The sequence below is a fragment of the Microchirus variegatus genome (assembly GCF_963457635.1).
Source record: "Microchirus variegatus genome assembly, chromosome: 15".
NCBI lineage: Eukaryota > Metazoa > Chordata > Actinopteri > Pleuronectiformes > Soleidae > Microchirus > Microchirus variegatus.
Window position 1 is genome coordinate 11,069,291 of NC_139816.1, and position 16,856 is coordinate 11,086,146.

Sequence of the window (16,856 nt, forward strand, 5' to 3'; positions counted from 1 at the left end):
TGTACATGATATAAATTATTAACACAATTGCATATATTACATTGTTCATTTTATGTTTAATTCCCAGTCAATCAAATTGCACAAAACGGTAATAAAAAACATTCAAAATGAAAATAAATTAAACAGAGAAGGCAAAAAGCAGTATGAACGTGTGTTAACACAATAATGTTATTGTGTTGCCATGGCCATTTTGTTTCAGTGTCATGATAGTCACGTTGTTTACATAAATCTACATATGCCGTTGGCATTTTTACAGTCTGGTTGAAAGATGCTCTGTGTCCTCAGTTGAGCTGTGAGTTGCTGCATCGTCACTCAGCCTTTCACCCTCAGCTCCTTCACTCAGTATATCTACCACTGTTGACAGCATGGCGTTGGGGTCCAGCAGCTTCACCAGAGGCACATTCACACCTCTTTCCTGGAAGATCCGATTCTGCAGAGTCATGGCCTGCATGGAGTCGATGCCTAAGGACGAGAGAGGCGTTTCGTCTTTTAGCTCACTCTCATCCGAGCCAACGGTTTCGCTGAGGAGAGAGATGACGTAGTCTTTCGACGAGACAGAGTCAGCTTGGTTTGTTTGAGATTCTTTCTCTCTCGATTTTTGGAAAGAGTCCTCAACTAACGCGGACAGACGCATGGTCAAGGCTGCATTTTGGGAGAGGATATTAAACCGGATGTTTCTGAAGTGAAACCTGCAAACAGCCTGTTGGGGCCTATTGAGGACGAGGCATTGCTCCAAGCTTTTATGAATTTCAGGGACTTCTAAAATCATCATCCCCTTTGCCTCCAGAAATCGCTGGAAATGCTCCTTGTTCAAGAGAAGACCGACATTCAGGGCTCCCCAGTTGATGGACTGTCCGGGCAGCCCAAGTTTGCGCCTGTAGTGACAGAACATGTCGAGGAAGGTGTTGGCTGCTGCATAGTTTGTTTGTGATGCATTTCCCAGAAAAGCAGAGATGGAGGAATAACACACAAAGTAGTCTAACGGACAGTGTTGTGTTGCATGGTGCAGATTGAGTGCACCTTTTACTTTTGGTGTGAGAACTTTCTCATAGAGAGATCTGTCGAGTGTCTCAATCAGCCCATCTTGCAAGACAACTGCACTGTGGAAGACGCCTTTGATTGGACAACCAGGGAACTTGTGGCCTATGGCACTGATAACCTTGGGCACCTGCACGGAGTCTGATACATCACATTTCATGCTAGTGACGCAGTTTCCACACTGATTCTCTACGTTGTGTATGTCTTGCTGCACTTGCACCGTGGGCTGGCTCCTGGAGAGTATGACAACATATTCACCGCCTCTTTGTGAGATGAACTTGACAGTTTCAAAGCCCAGGCCAGAGAGACCACCTGCCACAATGTACACCGATTTCTTTCGGAAAAGCTGCTTTTTTGTTGGCATTAATGGAATCTGAGTGTCACTGTTATCCTTTTCTAGAGCGACAACAGCCAGTTTCTTTGTGGTGAAGTATGATTCTGGTTTCTGCAAATCAGATTCCACATTCTGGAAGGTGAAGCTGGTCAGACCAAGCTTCCTGTTTAACTTCAGTGACTTGAGCCACTGATAAATATGTGGCCTTTGTGCACTCAGTGATCCCTTTTGTAAAATGACTGGCATCTGAATTGTCTGCACATGAACACTGTCCTTTATACCTTGGAACAAATCCTGAGCAAATGAACTTTGAGTCTGAGACTCACAGATGACAACAACATGCTTCACCTCTGGAAAATTCCCAAGTTTTTCAACCAGGGCTTCATCAAATGGAGGCAAGAAGACAAATGCATCCATTTGTTTGGCATTTACAAATGTGCCATTACGTTGTGCTCCGATAATGACATTCCAGCCAGACTTGTAGGCAGTAAGAGCCAAGACTTTCATTAAAGCAGAGTCAGGGACACAGGATATGATTCCGAGATTTTGTTTGGCTCTGGGCAAGGCTCGGTGTAGGATTTCCCATGCTAGCACAAAGTAGGAAACACAAGGTGTGTTTTGAAGGAATGGGAATTGTTTTGTGCTGTAGCACACATACTCTGGCACTGTGATCTTGCTGCCGGCCAGCACGGGATAACAGCAGGCAACGTGGTCTCCCACTCTCAGTTTAGCAACATCTTTTCCAACTGCTGTTACAGTACCACTGAAATCAAGAGCTAACAGCTTGTGGTTCTGTGATGAATGTTTGTTCCAGTAGAGGGCCTGGCCAAATTTAAGATGTGAAGCACTGACAGGGAAGTAATCAGATGAATGAACACATATTGTACTGGGTTGGATTTCAACTGATTGGTCAGTGATTGTCAGGTCCCCTTCATTCATGTGAATGGCACTTAATTGGCTCATTGTATGTGCATCAGCCGTCTGAAAGATGCAAGGCTCGGACTTTGTTGGGGAAAAAATGTCCTGAGAACTGTCAATGATCTGAGGAGGAGTACGGGCAATGGAGGGTTTTAAAACCTCACCATTTTTTACCACCAACTCTGGGTACTTGCTGCAAGGATATGATTGTAGTACCTTAGATAGCGCTGTGATGTCCTGAGCAGAAACAGTGCTTAGATCAACAAGCTGAAATGAAAGCTCTGGTAACTCTGCAGCCAATGATCTGGTCATGCCAGCGAGAGCAAAGCCTGGACTTATGTGATCCACTGTGATATCAGAAGAGCAGTAGGTAACTGCTCTGATAGCGTGTGGAAAGTGAATTCGCTTGAGCTCAAGGACGATTTGACGGAAAATCTCACAGCAGTTCACCAAACTCTGTAGCACATCATCAGCTGTTTGTGAAGAAAGTTTGTCGTTGCCCCACAAAAACAACACTTCATCAAACTTTTTCTTGATATCTGTGATCTTGAGTTGTTTCAAGAGAGAGGGGAAGCCATGGCTCAAAATGTCTTTTGCATGTGTGAATGGAATGTACTTCGATTTTGAGTCTAAATGCTGTTGCAGACCTGTAGCAATCCCTATTTGGTCACAAAAGACCAAGGCTGTAGGAGGAGCAGATGTCACACTTTCAGGGAGTACACTGAAGGAATTATGGTAGAAGTACTCCTCAACCACATGCGAGTGACTTCCAAGATACTTGATAATCACATGCTTAACCTCAACTAACACTCTGCCTTCTCTGTCTGCCAAACAGCCACACACCTCAAAGTGATTGGTACCCACGTCGATTGCTCTCAAGTAGACAATCATCTCCTCTTGCAAGGGTTCAAACACTGTCAAACTTCCTATTTGGGCAGGAAAACCTGGCCGACCAGCAAAAATGTGCTCGACTGTAACTGGAAGAAGCTGCATCAGATAATCCAACACAACAGGATGAATGCAGTAGTCATGCAGCTGAGGCTGCAGCTCCTCTGAAACGGAAACAACCGCATAAGCCTCCCTGAGGTCTTCTCCATAGTGCACATTTGCCTTGTTCTTGAAGACATCGCCATACTGAAATCCCCCTTGTGACAGATACCCATAGAACTCCTGATAGCTCACGACAGATTTGCACCTTTTGAAGATGGAGCTCAGTGAAATGCACTGTTCCTCAACCAACCTCTCTCTCTTCGAAACAACTTTGCCTGATGCATACAATGCAGATGAAGAGAATACTGTGAAACTTGCCTCTTTCTCTTGGTGTTCCAGTTGCACTTTCACTTCAGGAGAATTCAGGGATAAAACATAAGGATTTTGGAACCTGACATTAAGCTGCAGAGAGTTGAGCGCTACTTTTGGTTTGGAACTGGCCATGAATGCGGCTAAACCCAACTCTGCATAGAAGGCACCAGGGATGATGGGTATGTCATTGTGTGTGTGCTGTTTCAGGTAGAAAGTCGAGTCTGATGTCAGATCACAGCGAAAAATGTTGCTCTCACTTCCTGTCTGAGAGAGCACAGGATGATCACTTGCTTTGTTGTTTTGTGCTGCTCCGATGATAACATCTCTGTCTGAGGTATCAAATTTGTATTGTGGGAAAGGCAGTGGCAAGGTCTCGTAGCCTTTGTAGAAGGTGTTCCAATCTACATGAACTCCCAGTTCAAACAGCTTAGAAACAACAGACACAATTGTTTCATGATCTTTCTCTGGTTGCACCGAGGCCAGAACAGCTGTGTTATTATTATTATCCAGACATTCAATGATGTTCCTCTGCAGTGCCCTTCGTGGTCCTATCTCTACAAAGATTGTGTTCTTCTTTCCTTTTGTTGCTGACCTGACTGCTTGCTCAAATGCTACTGGCTCACGAATGTTTCTAGCCCAGTATTCACCAGTGCAAAAATCTCCCTGCTGGAACTCCTCGCCTGTCACCGTTGAGATCAACTCTGTCTCAAGATCATTCATCTGCAGGACACCAATTGTGTCCTTGATTTCAGGCAGAATTGGATCCATCATGTGGCTGTGGTAAGCAGCAGGGACATCCAACACACGGAGGAAAAGATTCTGACCACTGGCTGAAGTGCTTAGCTCCTTATGGATGTTAATGATTGCATCTGCATCACCTGATAGGGTGCAGGACTGTGGACTATTGAAAGCAGCAAGGCAAACTCTACCAGAGTAACGAGGGAGGAGAGCAGTAACCTCTGATACAGCCATGTTGCTTATCACAAGCATTTTACCCCCAGTGACTTTCCTCTGGAGGGTGCTGCGGAAATAGATGACTTTTACTGCATCTTCAAGGGACAAGAGGCCAGAACAGTGAGCAGCTGCTACCTCACCCACAGAGTGTCCAAGTATTGCATCTGGCTTGACACCCCAATGCCTGAGGAGGGTGCAAACGCCAACCTGGATAGCAAAGAGCAATGGCTGGACAACCTCTGGGCTGTTGAAGTCACTGCTCTCAAACTCGCTCTCGAGTGTCTCCAGGATGTTCAGGGTACTCAGCCTTTTAAAATGTTGTGCAATTTCCGTGATCTTTTGTCTGAATATAGGCTCGTGTTTTAGCACCTGCGTGCACATGCCAAGGTAAGTGACACCATTTCCACAAAAGACAAACACTAACCTTGGATCTGAGGAGGATGCACTGATATTTTTACCAACAGCAGAAATTAGCTTCTCTTTAAGATCAACTACAGATGATACTACAATGGCCTTTCTGTATTTATGTTTCAGGTGGCTTCTTCTGCAAGCTGCCGTGTACAGAAGCGAGTTTAGATCAACTTGACTATCTGCCTCCAGCTGTCTAACGGTGTCTTCCATCATGAGAGAGAGTGATTTGGTTGAATTTGCAGACATGACAAAGTACTTTGGTTGTGTCTTGACATTCTGGTGCCTAATGGGTGACTGCTTATACTGTTTGACGATAGCATGTGCATTTGTACCCCCAAAGCCAAAGTTGTTCACCCCTGCAATTCTTGCACCAGAGGCTTCCCACTTTTCCACCTCTTGAGGAAACTTGAGGTTCAGAGCTTTGGCATCTACACTTGCCGTTTCTTCAGAGTAGAACACAGAGGGAACAATGGTCTCATGTTTCATCATTAGAAGAACCTTAATGAGTCCAGCCACTCCGGCTGCAGATTCTGTGTGTCCAATGTTGCTCTTCACAGAACCAATCCGCAGTGTCTTTGAACCAGGAGGTTTGGCTTTGGCGATGGCATTTGCGATGCTTCCTGCCTCCGTTGGGTCCCCGACCGGGGTTCCAGTCCCATGTGCTTCTATGTAGTGGACATCTGCGATATCAGACTCAGAGTAGATTCTTCGCAGCAGCTCCTCTTGTTGGGTCATGGAGGGTTTGGTGATTGGAGTCACTGAGTGTCCATCTTGATTGACCGCCGTTTTGCTGATGATGCCCCAGATATGGTCATGGTCTTGTATTGCCTATGAAACAACATCAAGTAGAGTTATTCGTTATTTTATTCTCCTTCATATCCGATGTAATATAATTATGACTTGGTGAAGGATATTTTTATATTTTCCAGCGTATTCTGACCTTTTTCAGTGGCTTCAGGAGAACAATTCCACAGCCTTCTCCTCTACCATAGCCATCTGCTTTGTTGGAGAAAGCTTTGCTGGTCCCGTCAGGTGAAATCATCTTGGCTTTGCTGAGAGCAACGAACACTCTTGGCTCTATGATACAGGTGACGCCTCCACAAACAGCCATGTCACAATCTCCTGATAAGATAACACAGGATTTTAACCCGGTAATAAAAGTCACCGAGCTCTGTGTGTGCTTTAATTGAGGAGATGTGCATTTTTAAACAAAGTTTTTCAATAAATATAGTATCATAAAAAAGTTAGTGACCTTGTTTAATGGCTTGACAGGCGAGATGGAGAGCCACCAGGGAGGATGAACAGGCACTGTCTATGGTCAGCGATGGCCCAGTAAAGTTGAAGGTGTACGAAACTCTGTTTGCTGCGATACTCATGGCAAGTCCTGTTCCAGTCCAGTGGTTGATCACACTTGGGTGGACGTGTGCAGCATTTGTTTCGTAATCGCGGTTCATTAGGCCTGCATACATATGACAAGAATATAAATTAGGGTTTTTCCAACATTCTACATATTTATGCACAAAATCAGCCAATTTTACTGTGTATTTTACAAAACAGTAAAGACACATGCATGTTTTTTAAGAGTCTTACCAAAGAAGACACCTGTCCTGGTGCCACTGGCCTTCTCCATAGGAAGTCCAGCGTTCTCCAAAGCTCTGTAAACACACTGGAGGAGCTGCTTTTGTTGGGGATCCATTTGTTCCACTTCACTGTCACTGATGCCAAACAACTTGTGATCAAATTCATTAAACCTGGAAACAATTGATCGAAAGCACTCAATCAGTATAAATGGCTGAGAAAAAATCTTTTTGACTAGAATTATTAGAATCAGTTTTACAAATACTTACTAATAATTCATAATTACTGGGGGAAGTGTACTAAGAGTATATAGAATAATAAAAATGTCAATAGACATTTAGCATAGAAAAGGTAAGTGGACTAATGTGCAGATTAAATGCAAAGTAAATGAATCACAGTTATACTCTATGTTGCACAGTAATACTTACAGCCTTGGTCTATTGTGTTATCTGACACAGTGAGGGTGGAATTCTACACTCTGAGTTAAAATACGAAGCTATTGTTTCATATCATTTTACAATGACTTGAACTCAGTGACAGGAGTTGGAATCTAGCAATATATATAATCTCTAAATGCAAACCATAAATCAGTTATTACAGCATGTTTATAGCAGGCTGGCTGCAGTTGTACTATGTTAATTTGCTTTGTTGCAACCAACTAAAGTATGTAAAAAATAAATATACAGATTTCTACATGTTTGTAAAGGTAAAAACTAGTTTGTTAGATGTAGGTTACCATTCTTCATTTTTGATTATTGAAAGTATAATCACATAAACCATGAGCTGAAAGGGTCATTTTGACCATATGATGGGTTTAAAGACCATATTGAATAGAAGATGATGCTACTTTCTGATTTTATATAGTACTGTATGTCACACGGCCTGATTTAATTTACTGGTGTAGTGGTTTACACTCTTGCCTTTGCAGCAAGAAGACCCTGGTGTGCGACCCGGTGGGAACAAGGGCCTTTCTGCATGGAGTTAGCATGTTCTCCCTGTGTGTGTGGGTTTTCTCTGGGTTCTCCAGTTTCCTCACACACTCAACAATATGGGGATTAGGCAAATTGGACGCTCTAAATTAGGTCATAGGTCTGTGTGTGTGAATGGTTGTTCGTCTCTATATGTGGCCCAGTGATGGACTGGCGAACTGTCAGCTGAGATTGGTACAGCATCCCCCTGGAACCCTCATGTGGAGGATAAAGCGGTAGAAGGTGGATGGATATAAATTATATATACATTTAAATTTGATTATATGATGAGATTAGGATACCGTACCCATCAATGAGAGCAGCCTTGGCGGTGCGGGATTTACCCGCCTTGTTGTCATCCGGATCATACCAACTGGCCAAGTCAAACCTCTCTTTGGGAATCGTCTCAGAACAGTTTCTTCCCGCTTTAAGAACCTTCCAGAAATTATCCGGCCCTTCTCCTGTTTGGAAACATCACTTTTTATTAGATTATTCTTTCCCAAACTTTAGTTTTTTTAGGTTGGCAAACTCTAGTGACCCAAATCACAATTTAAATTGTGACAAAGCGCAAATTTCAGTCCATAATTTAGCCATAACCGAATTGATAAATTAATAATTTCCAAGAGAGGTTTCGTTTTTCAATTTCAACTTAATTTTATGCACGTTATTTAAAACATGTACAAATAAATATTAACAAAAAAGGTTGGGAAAATTCTGCAAATATGTTTGGGGACCCAAAAAATATCTCCCGCGACCCATCTGTGGGTCACGACCCAGACTTTGTCTTGGCAGCAAAATAACAAACCAGCCCCTGACTAAGACGTCAACTCAACAAAACCATAAATGAATAGAACAATAAATGAATAGAACAAAAGCGAGCAAAAAATCTGAATACGTTTTCGTGAAATATGATGAAATATTATATATCTTACCCCCAGGAAAATTGCACCCAATCCCCACCACTGCGATGCTGTCTTCAGCTTCCTCCATCCTCACTGTACATCACTGTGAGAGAGAGAAAAATCAAAAATCTTTACTGCACCATCGTGGTCACTGTCACTCTTCCTCCCAGGCTTCACCACATCCAGCAGTGAATGTGGTTAATGGTCTGTTTCATTTGTTCAATTAGTGCCGTTTTAAGTCACGCACCATATCATCCTCACACATCCATACCGCTCGCCTTTTCTCCCACTGATGCTATCAGTGCCGGACCCGCGGCCGACTCTTATACTCAGCCTCTTGACCTTATCAAACATTAATGGTGGATTGTATACGTGGCCATGGAGATGAAGGACCTCAGTGCACACACATTTATGGTGCCTTTGCGAATGATTAGACCGAGTTTGATGACAATATGTTATCCAACAATTCTAGGTCTTGTTTCATTGCAGCTTATCACAGTTATAACACAGCAATCAAACACTCAAGGAGTTTAACTTTAAAATCTTCCTACTGGGAAATAGCTACACACCCGATTTCCTCTTAAAGAAACCTGAGCATTCACTCACAGCTTCCCATCAAGACACAACATGTAAAAAACACCCTGTATAATCAACTGTATACTACAGTTGTTGCGTAACAACGTGGCCCTAATTTTTTACTATGTTAATTGTGTGTTTTGATTAGATAATCTGAGGTCAAGGTAGAAGCGAAAGAGCAGCCGAATCAAACACTTTCAGTCCAAATCTTGACGTCTACAGTATAAGCAGCTCATCTATACATCGTATCTGCTACTATTTATGACATTAACATTGATCAGACATGAGTTTTTTTTTATTTATAGTGATAGTATTATAATATTTTAAGACACAGCCACTCTTATTACATTTTGGAAGAAAGCTCTCACTTGTAGAGGCCAATTTCCAGTAAGATGTGGGGTATTAAACTATGGAATGGCTTTTTTGTGAGGTATGGATGTGTATGTATGTATGAAACTAATCCTATATTCCGTATAATATTGTGAATTTACAAAAAAATGTGTTTTGGTGGAGGAAATAAGCCCATTGATTCCCCTTGAACTTGTGTATATTTTAAATTGTACAAAATAAATCAACTAAAATCAGCTAAAACATACAGTAATATCCATAATATACATATGTAAATCATTATTCATCTAGTACATTTTAAATACTGACAAAATAGCAGTATTACATAGGTTCAATGTATATCAACGTGTTATATTTGACAAAACACACACTTGCAGTCACTATTTTCCCCTTGGTGTGTGAGATGTTTCTCTGTTTAACTAATGTTTGTGGTTTTAAAAAACACAATTAACTGCTTTCGCCGACTTTAACGCAGCAGCGAAACTATTATCGATATCAACTCTAGACATCACCCAGACACACACATATTCATGCACATGCACGTACACAAACGCATTCATTTACATAGATTAGGCAATAGGAAAGACACACACAAAGGAAATGTGGAAACACTTGCTCACCAACCCACAAATGAGAAAACGGTTGAATGAGTAAAACATAAACTATATTGTCAAGTTAAATCAAACTAAACAGACTCACAATGTTAATATTTCTTGGCAAACATAAATACTTTTTACTTTTTATTTTCTGCAGAACTTAAGTTACCTATTGTAAAACCCCAGAAGTGTGTGGCAGTGTAACCTTTGATTTATAACCTTTATCAATCCACTGCAGTTGCACAGAAATCAAGTTTATAACTCCGTGTCACCAAGGACAGGTGTAATAAAAAAAAATAATCACTTTACTGACACGATAAGAGAGAAACTTTGATAAAATAATAATTACAGTGGTTGTTTACTTTTTCCGTATGCCGTTGGCCAAAAAAACCCACAGCGTATAATAACACATACAAGGAAATACAGGCACAAAATGATGGAGTGTAACAAGAGTTTATTGACAAAAAATATAGCACAGGTACAAAAATACAGCAACCTGACTTGTAACAAAACTTTTGAATGATCATCATTGAATATTGATATGACAGTGTTTGAGAATACGGACGGTCGACTCTGTGATACAGGAATGACGTAAATATGTGCGATTTTGTTTCCATAATCATAAAGATTGCAGCGTTAGCTAAGCTAGCAAACTAATGCAAACAGGGACTGTTAGAAAGCACATGTAGTTTTATCAGTGGAATAAGAATGCTTCAGTGTAACCCATTTTAGCCTCATTCTGATGTGATGGAGAGCAAACGACAGGTCAGCTCCCACAACTTCTCCGCCATGTTGTCGTCTTTTCCTGCCGCCGAGCAGCTGGCAGGAGCACAGTCGCTGTTGGTGGAGACAAAATGGAGGAAACTCTTAAAGCAGCAATTCCCAAAACTTATTTCCTTATTACTTTTAGTTTTGTCGCCATCTCATCTCCTCAGGCTGCAGCTAAAACCTTTCAACATTCAAAATACAACCTCAAACATGAACTGCTTATAATGTATGATATATATCTCATATATAAATGATGTTTATTTCAATGTTTTGCATTTGAATGTGTATGTCTTTGTGCTTTCTGCTTGTTTTATGGCGTTGTAGCGTCTTTCTGCATCGAAGGGTAGAAAGTGAGATGACTCGGCTCCACAACGTGAACCACTTTTGCACAATTGGCACAGACAACTATTGGCAACTAAATTAGTTGCCAACTACCGGGTACGCCTGTAATAATCTACAATTAAATCTTCGCCTACATTTTCAGCCAATTTCAACAGCTCCAACATCAAAACATTCAACTCAATCATGCTAATATTCTATTTGTTCAGCTATTTATTGATACCTTTTGAAACTCTTAACTATGATCTACTTTTATCTGTCATTGTTTTCCATTGACAATGAATATGTCCTAATCTACCATTAATCTGAAGCAGAAACCAGTTTACACCCCAAAAATATTCTTGTGTTTACACGTATATGATGTAGTACCATACCTGTAGTATCCGCCGCTCTCTTTCTCCAGTGACGGCTCCACCGCACAGTAAATGGTGGTCTGAGCTCCCTGAACAGAGTCTTTAGTGAAGGGACTGACCATCTTCATGGCAAACTGCTGAGGGCCGCTCAGATGACGCCACAGATCTGTCTGGACGACGCCGGGGTGGAGAGAGTACGCCGTCACTCCTGTGCCTGGAAGAAAAAGTCAAGTAGAGAAATGGATGGAGTCTTGCAGGTTCAGTCTTGCAAATAGGAAGTCAAAAGTTGCCAGTATGAATGAAAGTCTATGGGAAAGTTAGCATTTTTCTGAGGAATTTATATACTAAATTGCTTATTTCATGTCTTTTCTTTGATAGAACATGTCAAATTCTCTTCCCCTTCAGAGGAAAATAGACAATAAAGTGTGTTAAAGCTACATTTCTCACCTTCCAGTCGCTTCGCCAGCGAGCGTGTGAAGAGGACGTTGGCTAACTTGCTCTGAGCATAGGCCGTCCCCTTGCTGTAACTCTTCTCGCTGTTGATGTCGTCCAGATTCATGCCTCCCCAAGAGTGAGCAGTGGACGACACGGTGACAATCCTGGCCGGGGCCGATCTTTTAATCAGGTCGAGCAACAAATGTGTCAACAGGAAGTGACCTGGAGAAAAGAAGTAAAGGGGTTACGATGTTTTGAAACAGAGGTTTTAACAGGTTAAAATTCAACCGTTAGAGGACACTTGATTGACAAGTGACATTTGAGACCTTCGTCTGCAACAGGAAGTCAAAAGTCTTACAGTGACAATATGCTGTTGTAAAATATTGTTAACAGCTTTATACAAAACAACATTTATAGGAGTACCGTTCATAAAATAAAAAAAACGTGGACTGTAACTATGTGATCAAAACGATTAAACAAAAAATGTTTTTCCTCACACGGATGATCTGCTTGTTCGTGCTAAACCTGATTAGATTGTACAAAGAGCTCATTGTTTTCATATAGCACCTGCTCTTTTAAAGGTCCAGTGTGTAAAATTTAGGTGAATTTATTTCAAATTGGCAGAAGTTAACATGATTTTACAGGAGCCTGCAGTGGACAAAACTGCACATCTTTTGAGTTTTGATGATAACTGTAGGCTACTTAAATTTAACACACTGCAACATTTGATTATAGACCAGCCCCTTAATTTTTCCTGCAGCTCATTTTCTATGTATAACAATAAAATGTGGGGAAACAAAAGCTCACTTTAGTTATGTGACTCGCAGACAGAATACTGTATTTACCCATGTGATTGACACCGATCTGCATCTCAAATCCATCTGCTGTTTTCCCATAAGGACACATCATCACGCCAGCGTTGTTGATCAGGAGGTTGAGTTTTGGCTCATCTTTAGAAAAAAGTCAAGTATATATATTTTTTCTTTGAATCCATTCATCTTCACAATGTTTTTTTTTTGTTCGTTCTCTTCATACCTTTGTTGATGCCTTCAGCGAACTCTCTGATCGACTTTGTATCTGCCAAGTCCAGTTTCTTGCAACTTATATTTTCGTTCCCCGATTTTTCGATGATCTCTTTCACGGCCGCTTCTGCTTTCTCCATGTCCCTGCACGCGATGATGATCTTCGAGCCTACGCAGAAAAAAAAAAACAGTAGTAGAAGGCATCAGTGGTTAGCACTCTTGCATTTGCATCAAGAAGACCCAGGTCTGTGACCTGGTCGGTACAGGGGCCTCCCACAGTCCAAAAATGTGCAGATTTGGGTATTAGGCAAAGTGGACCCTCTAAATTGACTGTTAGTGTGAGAGTGGATGGTTGTTTGTCTGTGTCCCTGTGTCGCCTTATGTCAGCTGGTATTGGCACCCTTCCCACAACCCTCATAAAGTGGTAGAGGATAGATAGATGGACAGATATGATGCATCGGAGTACGAAAAAGCCATATAAACTAGTGGTGATCTGTGTTTATGCACAGATTATCAACAGATAATACTGTAAACTGTAATGTGAGGGTTAAAGGGCGGAGAGCACCCTCTCGCGACAAAATGTGTCCATTACTAATTTATTTATATAGCATATCGGGATGCAGGATATTGGACTTTTTGCTGATAACTGATACCAAGTGAAATTAACATCTCACTTTCCATACTCATGTCACACCAGTTGTAGATATAAATTGTCTTCTTTAAACAAATAATAGTTGTACAGGGTGCCAGAAAAATAAGGAGGGAGCATTCTTTTTAGCCAACTGTTGTAGTTATTAGTCATATCAGCAGTGTTTGCCAATATCTGCTGATACTTATGATAATCCCTAATACTGTATGTATATAATTAACACTAAACTGGGGAATATCATTACTTTTAAATCAATAATATAATGATATTTACTGTAAAGCATACTAACCCACCTTGTGGCAGAACCTAAATGTAATATTGAACTGTATTCTTTACTATTATGTCTGTTTGGTAATACAGCAGCAATAGTCACCATGACAAGGCAAAAACTCATGTGACTTTGTATCAGATTTCCACACATAAGGTGTTTCTGAATCACAATTCTCTGTTGTTTTCACCTCTTTTCGCCAGGTCGATGGCTGTTTCTTTGCCGATGCCAGTGTTGGCCCCGGTGATGAGCGCAGTTTTCCCATCGAGCCTTGCGTCAGAAGACCAAGGTGTCCGGAAGAAACTTCTAGGATGTTGTGAAATCACCTTTTTAACGTCTTAACCAAAATGACAAACAAACAACAAAAACACACGTATGACGAGGCCGACTTACAGGTAAACTAAAACAAATATTTGAGTTTACAAACAAACACACCAGAAGCAAAAACACACTATTCCAACAATAAAAAAACGAATCATTAATCAAACTGTTAAGCTATCTTTCCTCGAATAATATGTACACTTGTTTGAACAGCTCATACACAATTTAAATATAAGCGTCATGGAATATAGTCCTTACCTTATCGTTTGCATCTCACTACTAGATTTAAAGTCGTAACTTTAGGGAAAAAAATTAGAAAAACTGTAAAAAATAAACCTTTAATATTCTTTTCGCTCCCTGACTGAAGTGGACTGAAACAGAGACGAGGAAGTGTCTTTACATCAAATCCACTCATGTTTGATTAGCAGTTGTTTCAGCTAATCAACTGCTACGTCATCCTTCATGTACGATGCTGATTGGTTGAAGACTAGGACTCGCTCCTCCCTCTGTGGAGTTGTGTTCGATTGTGGATAAGGGCTGCTCCGGACGGGCGGGAACACTGTCCCCCGTTTTCTATTTGAAAGGGCGAATCTTAAATAAAACAAAAATAAAATTGGCCCATGTGATTGTATTATGATGCAATATTGTTTCTTCTATTAATGATGTTTTCCATTATACTGAAGTAAATAAACAAATAAATACATGAATAAGCTCGTCATGCAAATCTTCCTGCGCTGTCATTAACACCTTTTGTCCAACAGATGGCAGCAAATCATCATATATTTCGGACTTTTACTCCAGTAATATCATAAAAACAAAGAAAAGTGACGTAAACGTCCACCAAATGCATTTTCTGGTAAGATACCTGTACTTTTACTCAATTATCCCTTTGAGGACTTTATACAAGAATGTCTTGAAGTTAGTTATGTATGAAAAGCAACAAAAACGAGACAGAAACTCGTCATGCAGATCTTCCTGCTCTCTGTCATTAGCACCTTTTGTTCAGCAGATGGCAACAAATCACCGTCTGTTTCTCCTAGACAGAGCTGGAAAAGCCTGTTTCACTGTGACCTGTGTTTGCAGTGTTTTGTCTGTAGACAGCTTAACAAGCTGGTATTTGGGTAAACCGTGTCCTTGGCTGCAGTGAAACCTCTTACTACAAGGAACAAGAAAAAAATAAATACATCATGAAAACACCTATTCACTAAGGAGATTGAATGAATCATTAATTCGTACATCACAGATATTATTACAGCAGAGCGTGGGAGTTTACACTGTGTGGACACAAGGTCACTAAATCAGGAAATGACAATGCTCATCAGCTGATTTTTTTTTGTGTAAGCAAACGTTTCCTTCCACTTTTATGTTTTTTTTTTCTTCTGCTGGATCAGCCAGTGTGTGTGTGTCTGTGTATGTGTGTGTGTGTGTGTGAATCTGCATGTAGATTCACACACAAATACACACAGACTGATGTGTGCATTTGAATTTGCTCCACTCTGATTAGAACAAGTTAAAAATCAAGTTTGTGTGCACTTCTCCTGATTGCACACACAACCCTCCCTCTTGAGTTCTCCATGTTTACTTTAGCAGAAAGTGGCTGTTCATTAATTTTTCATATGCTCTACAACAGTGATTTCCTTTATTTTATATATATATATATATATATATATATATATATATATATATATATATATATATATATATATATATATATATCTTTACCACAAAGTGAATCTCTACAAAAATCAGACATAACAGTTGACCGATAAGATTTTAGTGGCGCCGCATTAGCAGCATCCCAGAGAACCAGAGACAATGAAGAAGGCAAGAGGATGCATTCAGTAAACTATCAGAACAATCCATTAGCTAAAATGGGACTATTAACTTTGGCAGATGTTGCGGAAGAGGATGCAGGTTTTTGTTTTGATTTCGAGCCGGGAGAGGAAAAAAAGGGGCCAAAATAAAACAAATTCACAAACAGGAGATGAAAGCAAAGCTCTTATTTTGAAAGTAACTTTGAAATGATGGAACAGTGAAATGAAATTGTTTGCTTTTGTGACACATTACATTACACCAAACACCATGTACTGCACTTTTCATTTATGGAATTAAAGTTTATCGTGAGATATAATATTTCACATCATGATAAAACAGTGAAATACAACTTTATTAACATAACAGTGAGTGAACAATAACGTAACATAAGATTTCAAATCAACTATTTGCGGAAAATAAGTTGAAAAAATACTCTTAAGACATTATTTAACTTAAAATAATAAAAGTGTATGAATAATAATAATACAAATACATCCTCCAACCTCCTTTTTCTGCCTCTAACACTAAACTATAAGCAGAAATGCTCTCAATAGCAGCCGTTTGTGCATCCTTATGATTTATCTATAGGTATAAACAATAGAAGAGATGATGAAAAACTACCTTGTATGTCATATCTGACATTTTTATCTATGTATGTCTATTTTAACGCACATTTATGCAATGAAATGTGATCGATTGTTTATGTTAAGTGTCTGAGTGTTTGCTTTTAGCACTATACAAATGATTTGATGGTGTAAATGTGTTTTCCCCCCTGAAGTTTAACTGCAATATGGAAAATATCTTCTTATGCCTCTGACACTAAACTATAAGTCGTAACTATGGCAGAAATTTTGATTGTGCAAAAACTACTATGTATGCCATAGTATCCTTGCATGTCTATACGCATGTGTTCAATGGTCGAACACATGGGGTAAATACAGGACTTTAAAGTGGAGACTGC

The 16,856-nt window shown here is 40.3% G+C and overlaps 2 protein-coding genes across 2 annotated transcripts in view; both read right to left on the minus strand.

Annotated features, from left to right (window-relative positions):
- Positions 1 to 250: 250 nt before the first annotated feature.
- Positions 251 to 8,493, minus strand: fasn2 (fatty acid synthase 2; the record flags this gene model as incomplete). The annotated part of the gene is made up of 6 exons (XM_083901532.1): positions 251 to 5,785; positions 5,898 to 6,079; positions 6,210 to 6,416; positions 6,548 to 6,708; positions 7,811 to 7,964; positions 8,436 to 8,493. 6 exons carry the CDS (start codon positions 8,491 to 8,493, stop codon positions 251 to 253), a joined length of 6,297 nt encoding a protein of 2,098 aa, XP_083757658.1.
- Positions 8,494 to 10,521: 2,028 nt separating this feature from the next.
- The window catches only part of rdh12l (retinol dehydrogenase 12, like), a gene marked incomplete at its 5' end in the record, with an annotated part of 30,259 nt that continues 23,924 nt past the window's right edge, over positions 10,522 to 16,856 (minus strand). The window contains 6 exons of the mRNA XM_083901533.1: positions 10,522 to 10,762; positions 11,407 to 11,599; positions 11,833 to 12,042; positions 12,666 to 12,770; positions 12,856 to 13,011; positions 13,950 to 14,096. Coding sequence (XP_083757659.1) covers positions 10,660 to 10,762; positions 11,407 to 11,599; positions 11,833 to 12,042; positions 12,666 to 12,770; positions 12,856 to 13,011; positions 13,950 to 14,096 — 914 coding nt within the window. The 3' untranslated portion in view covers positions 10,522 to 10,659. The remainder of the gene's footprint in view (positions 10,763 to 11,406; positions 11,600 to 11,832; positions 12,043 to 12,665; positions 12,771 to 12,855; positions 13,012 to 13,949; positions 14,097 to 16,856) is intronic.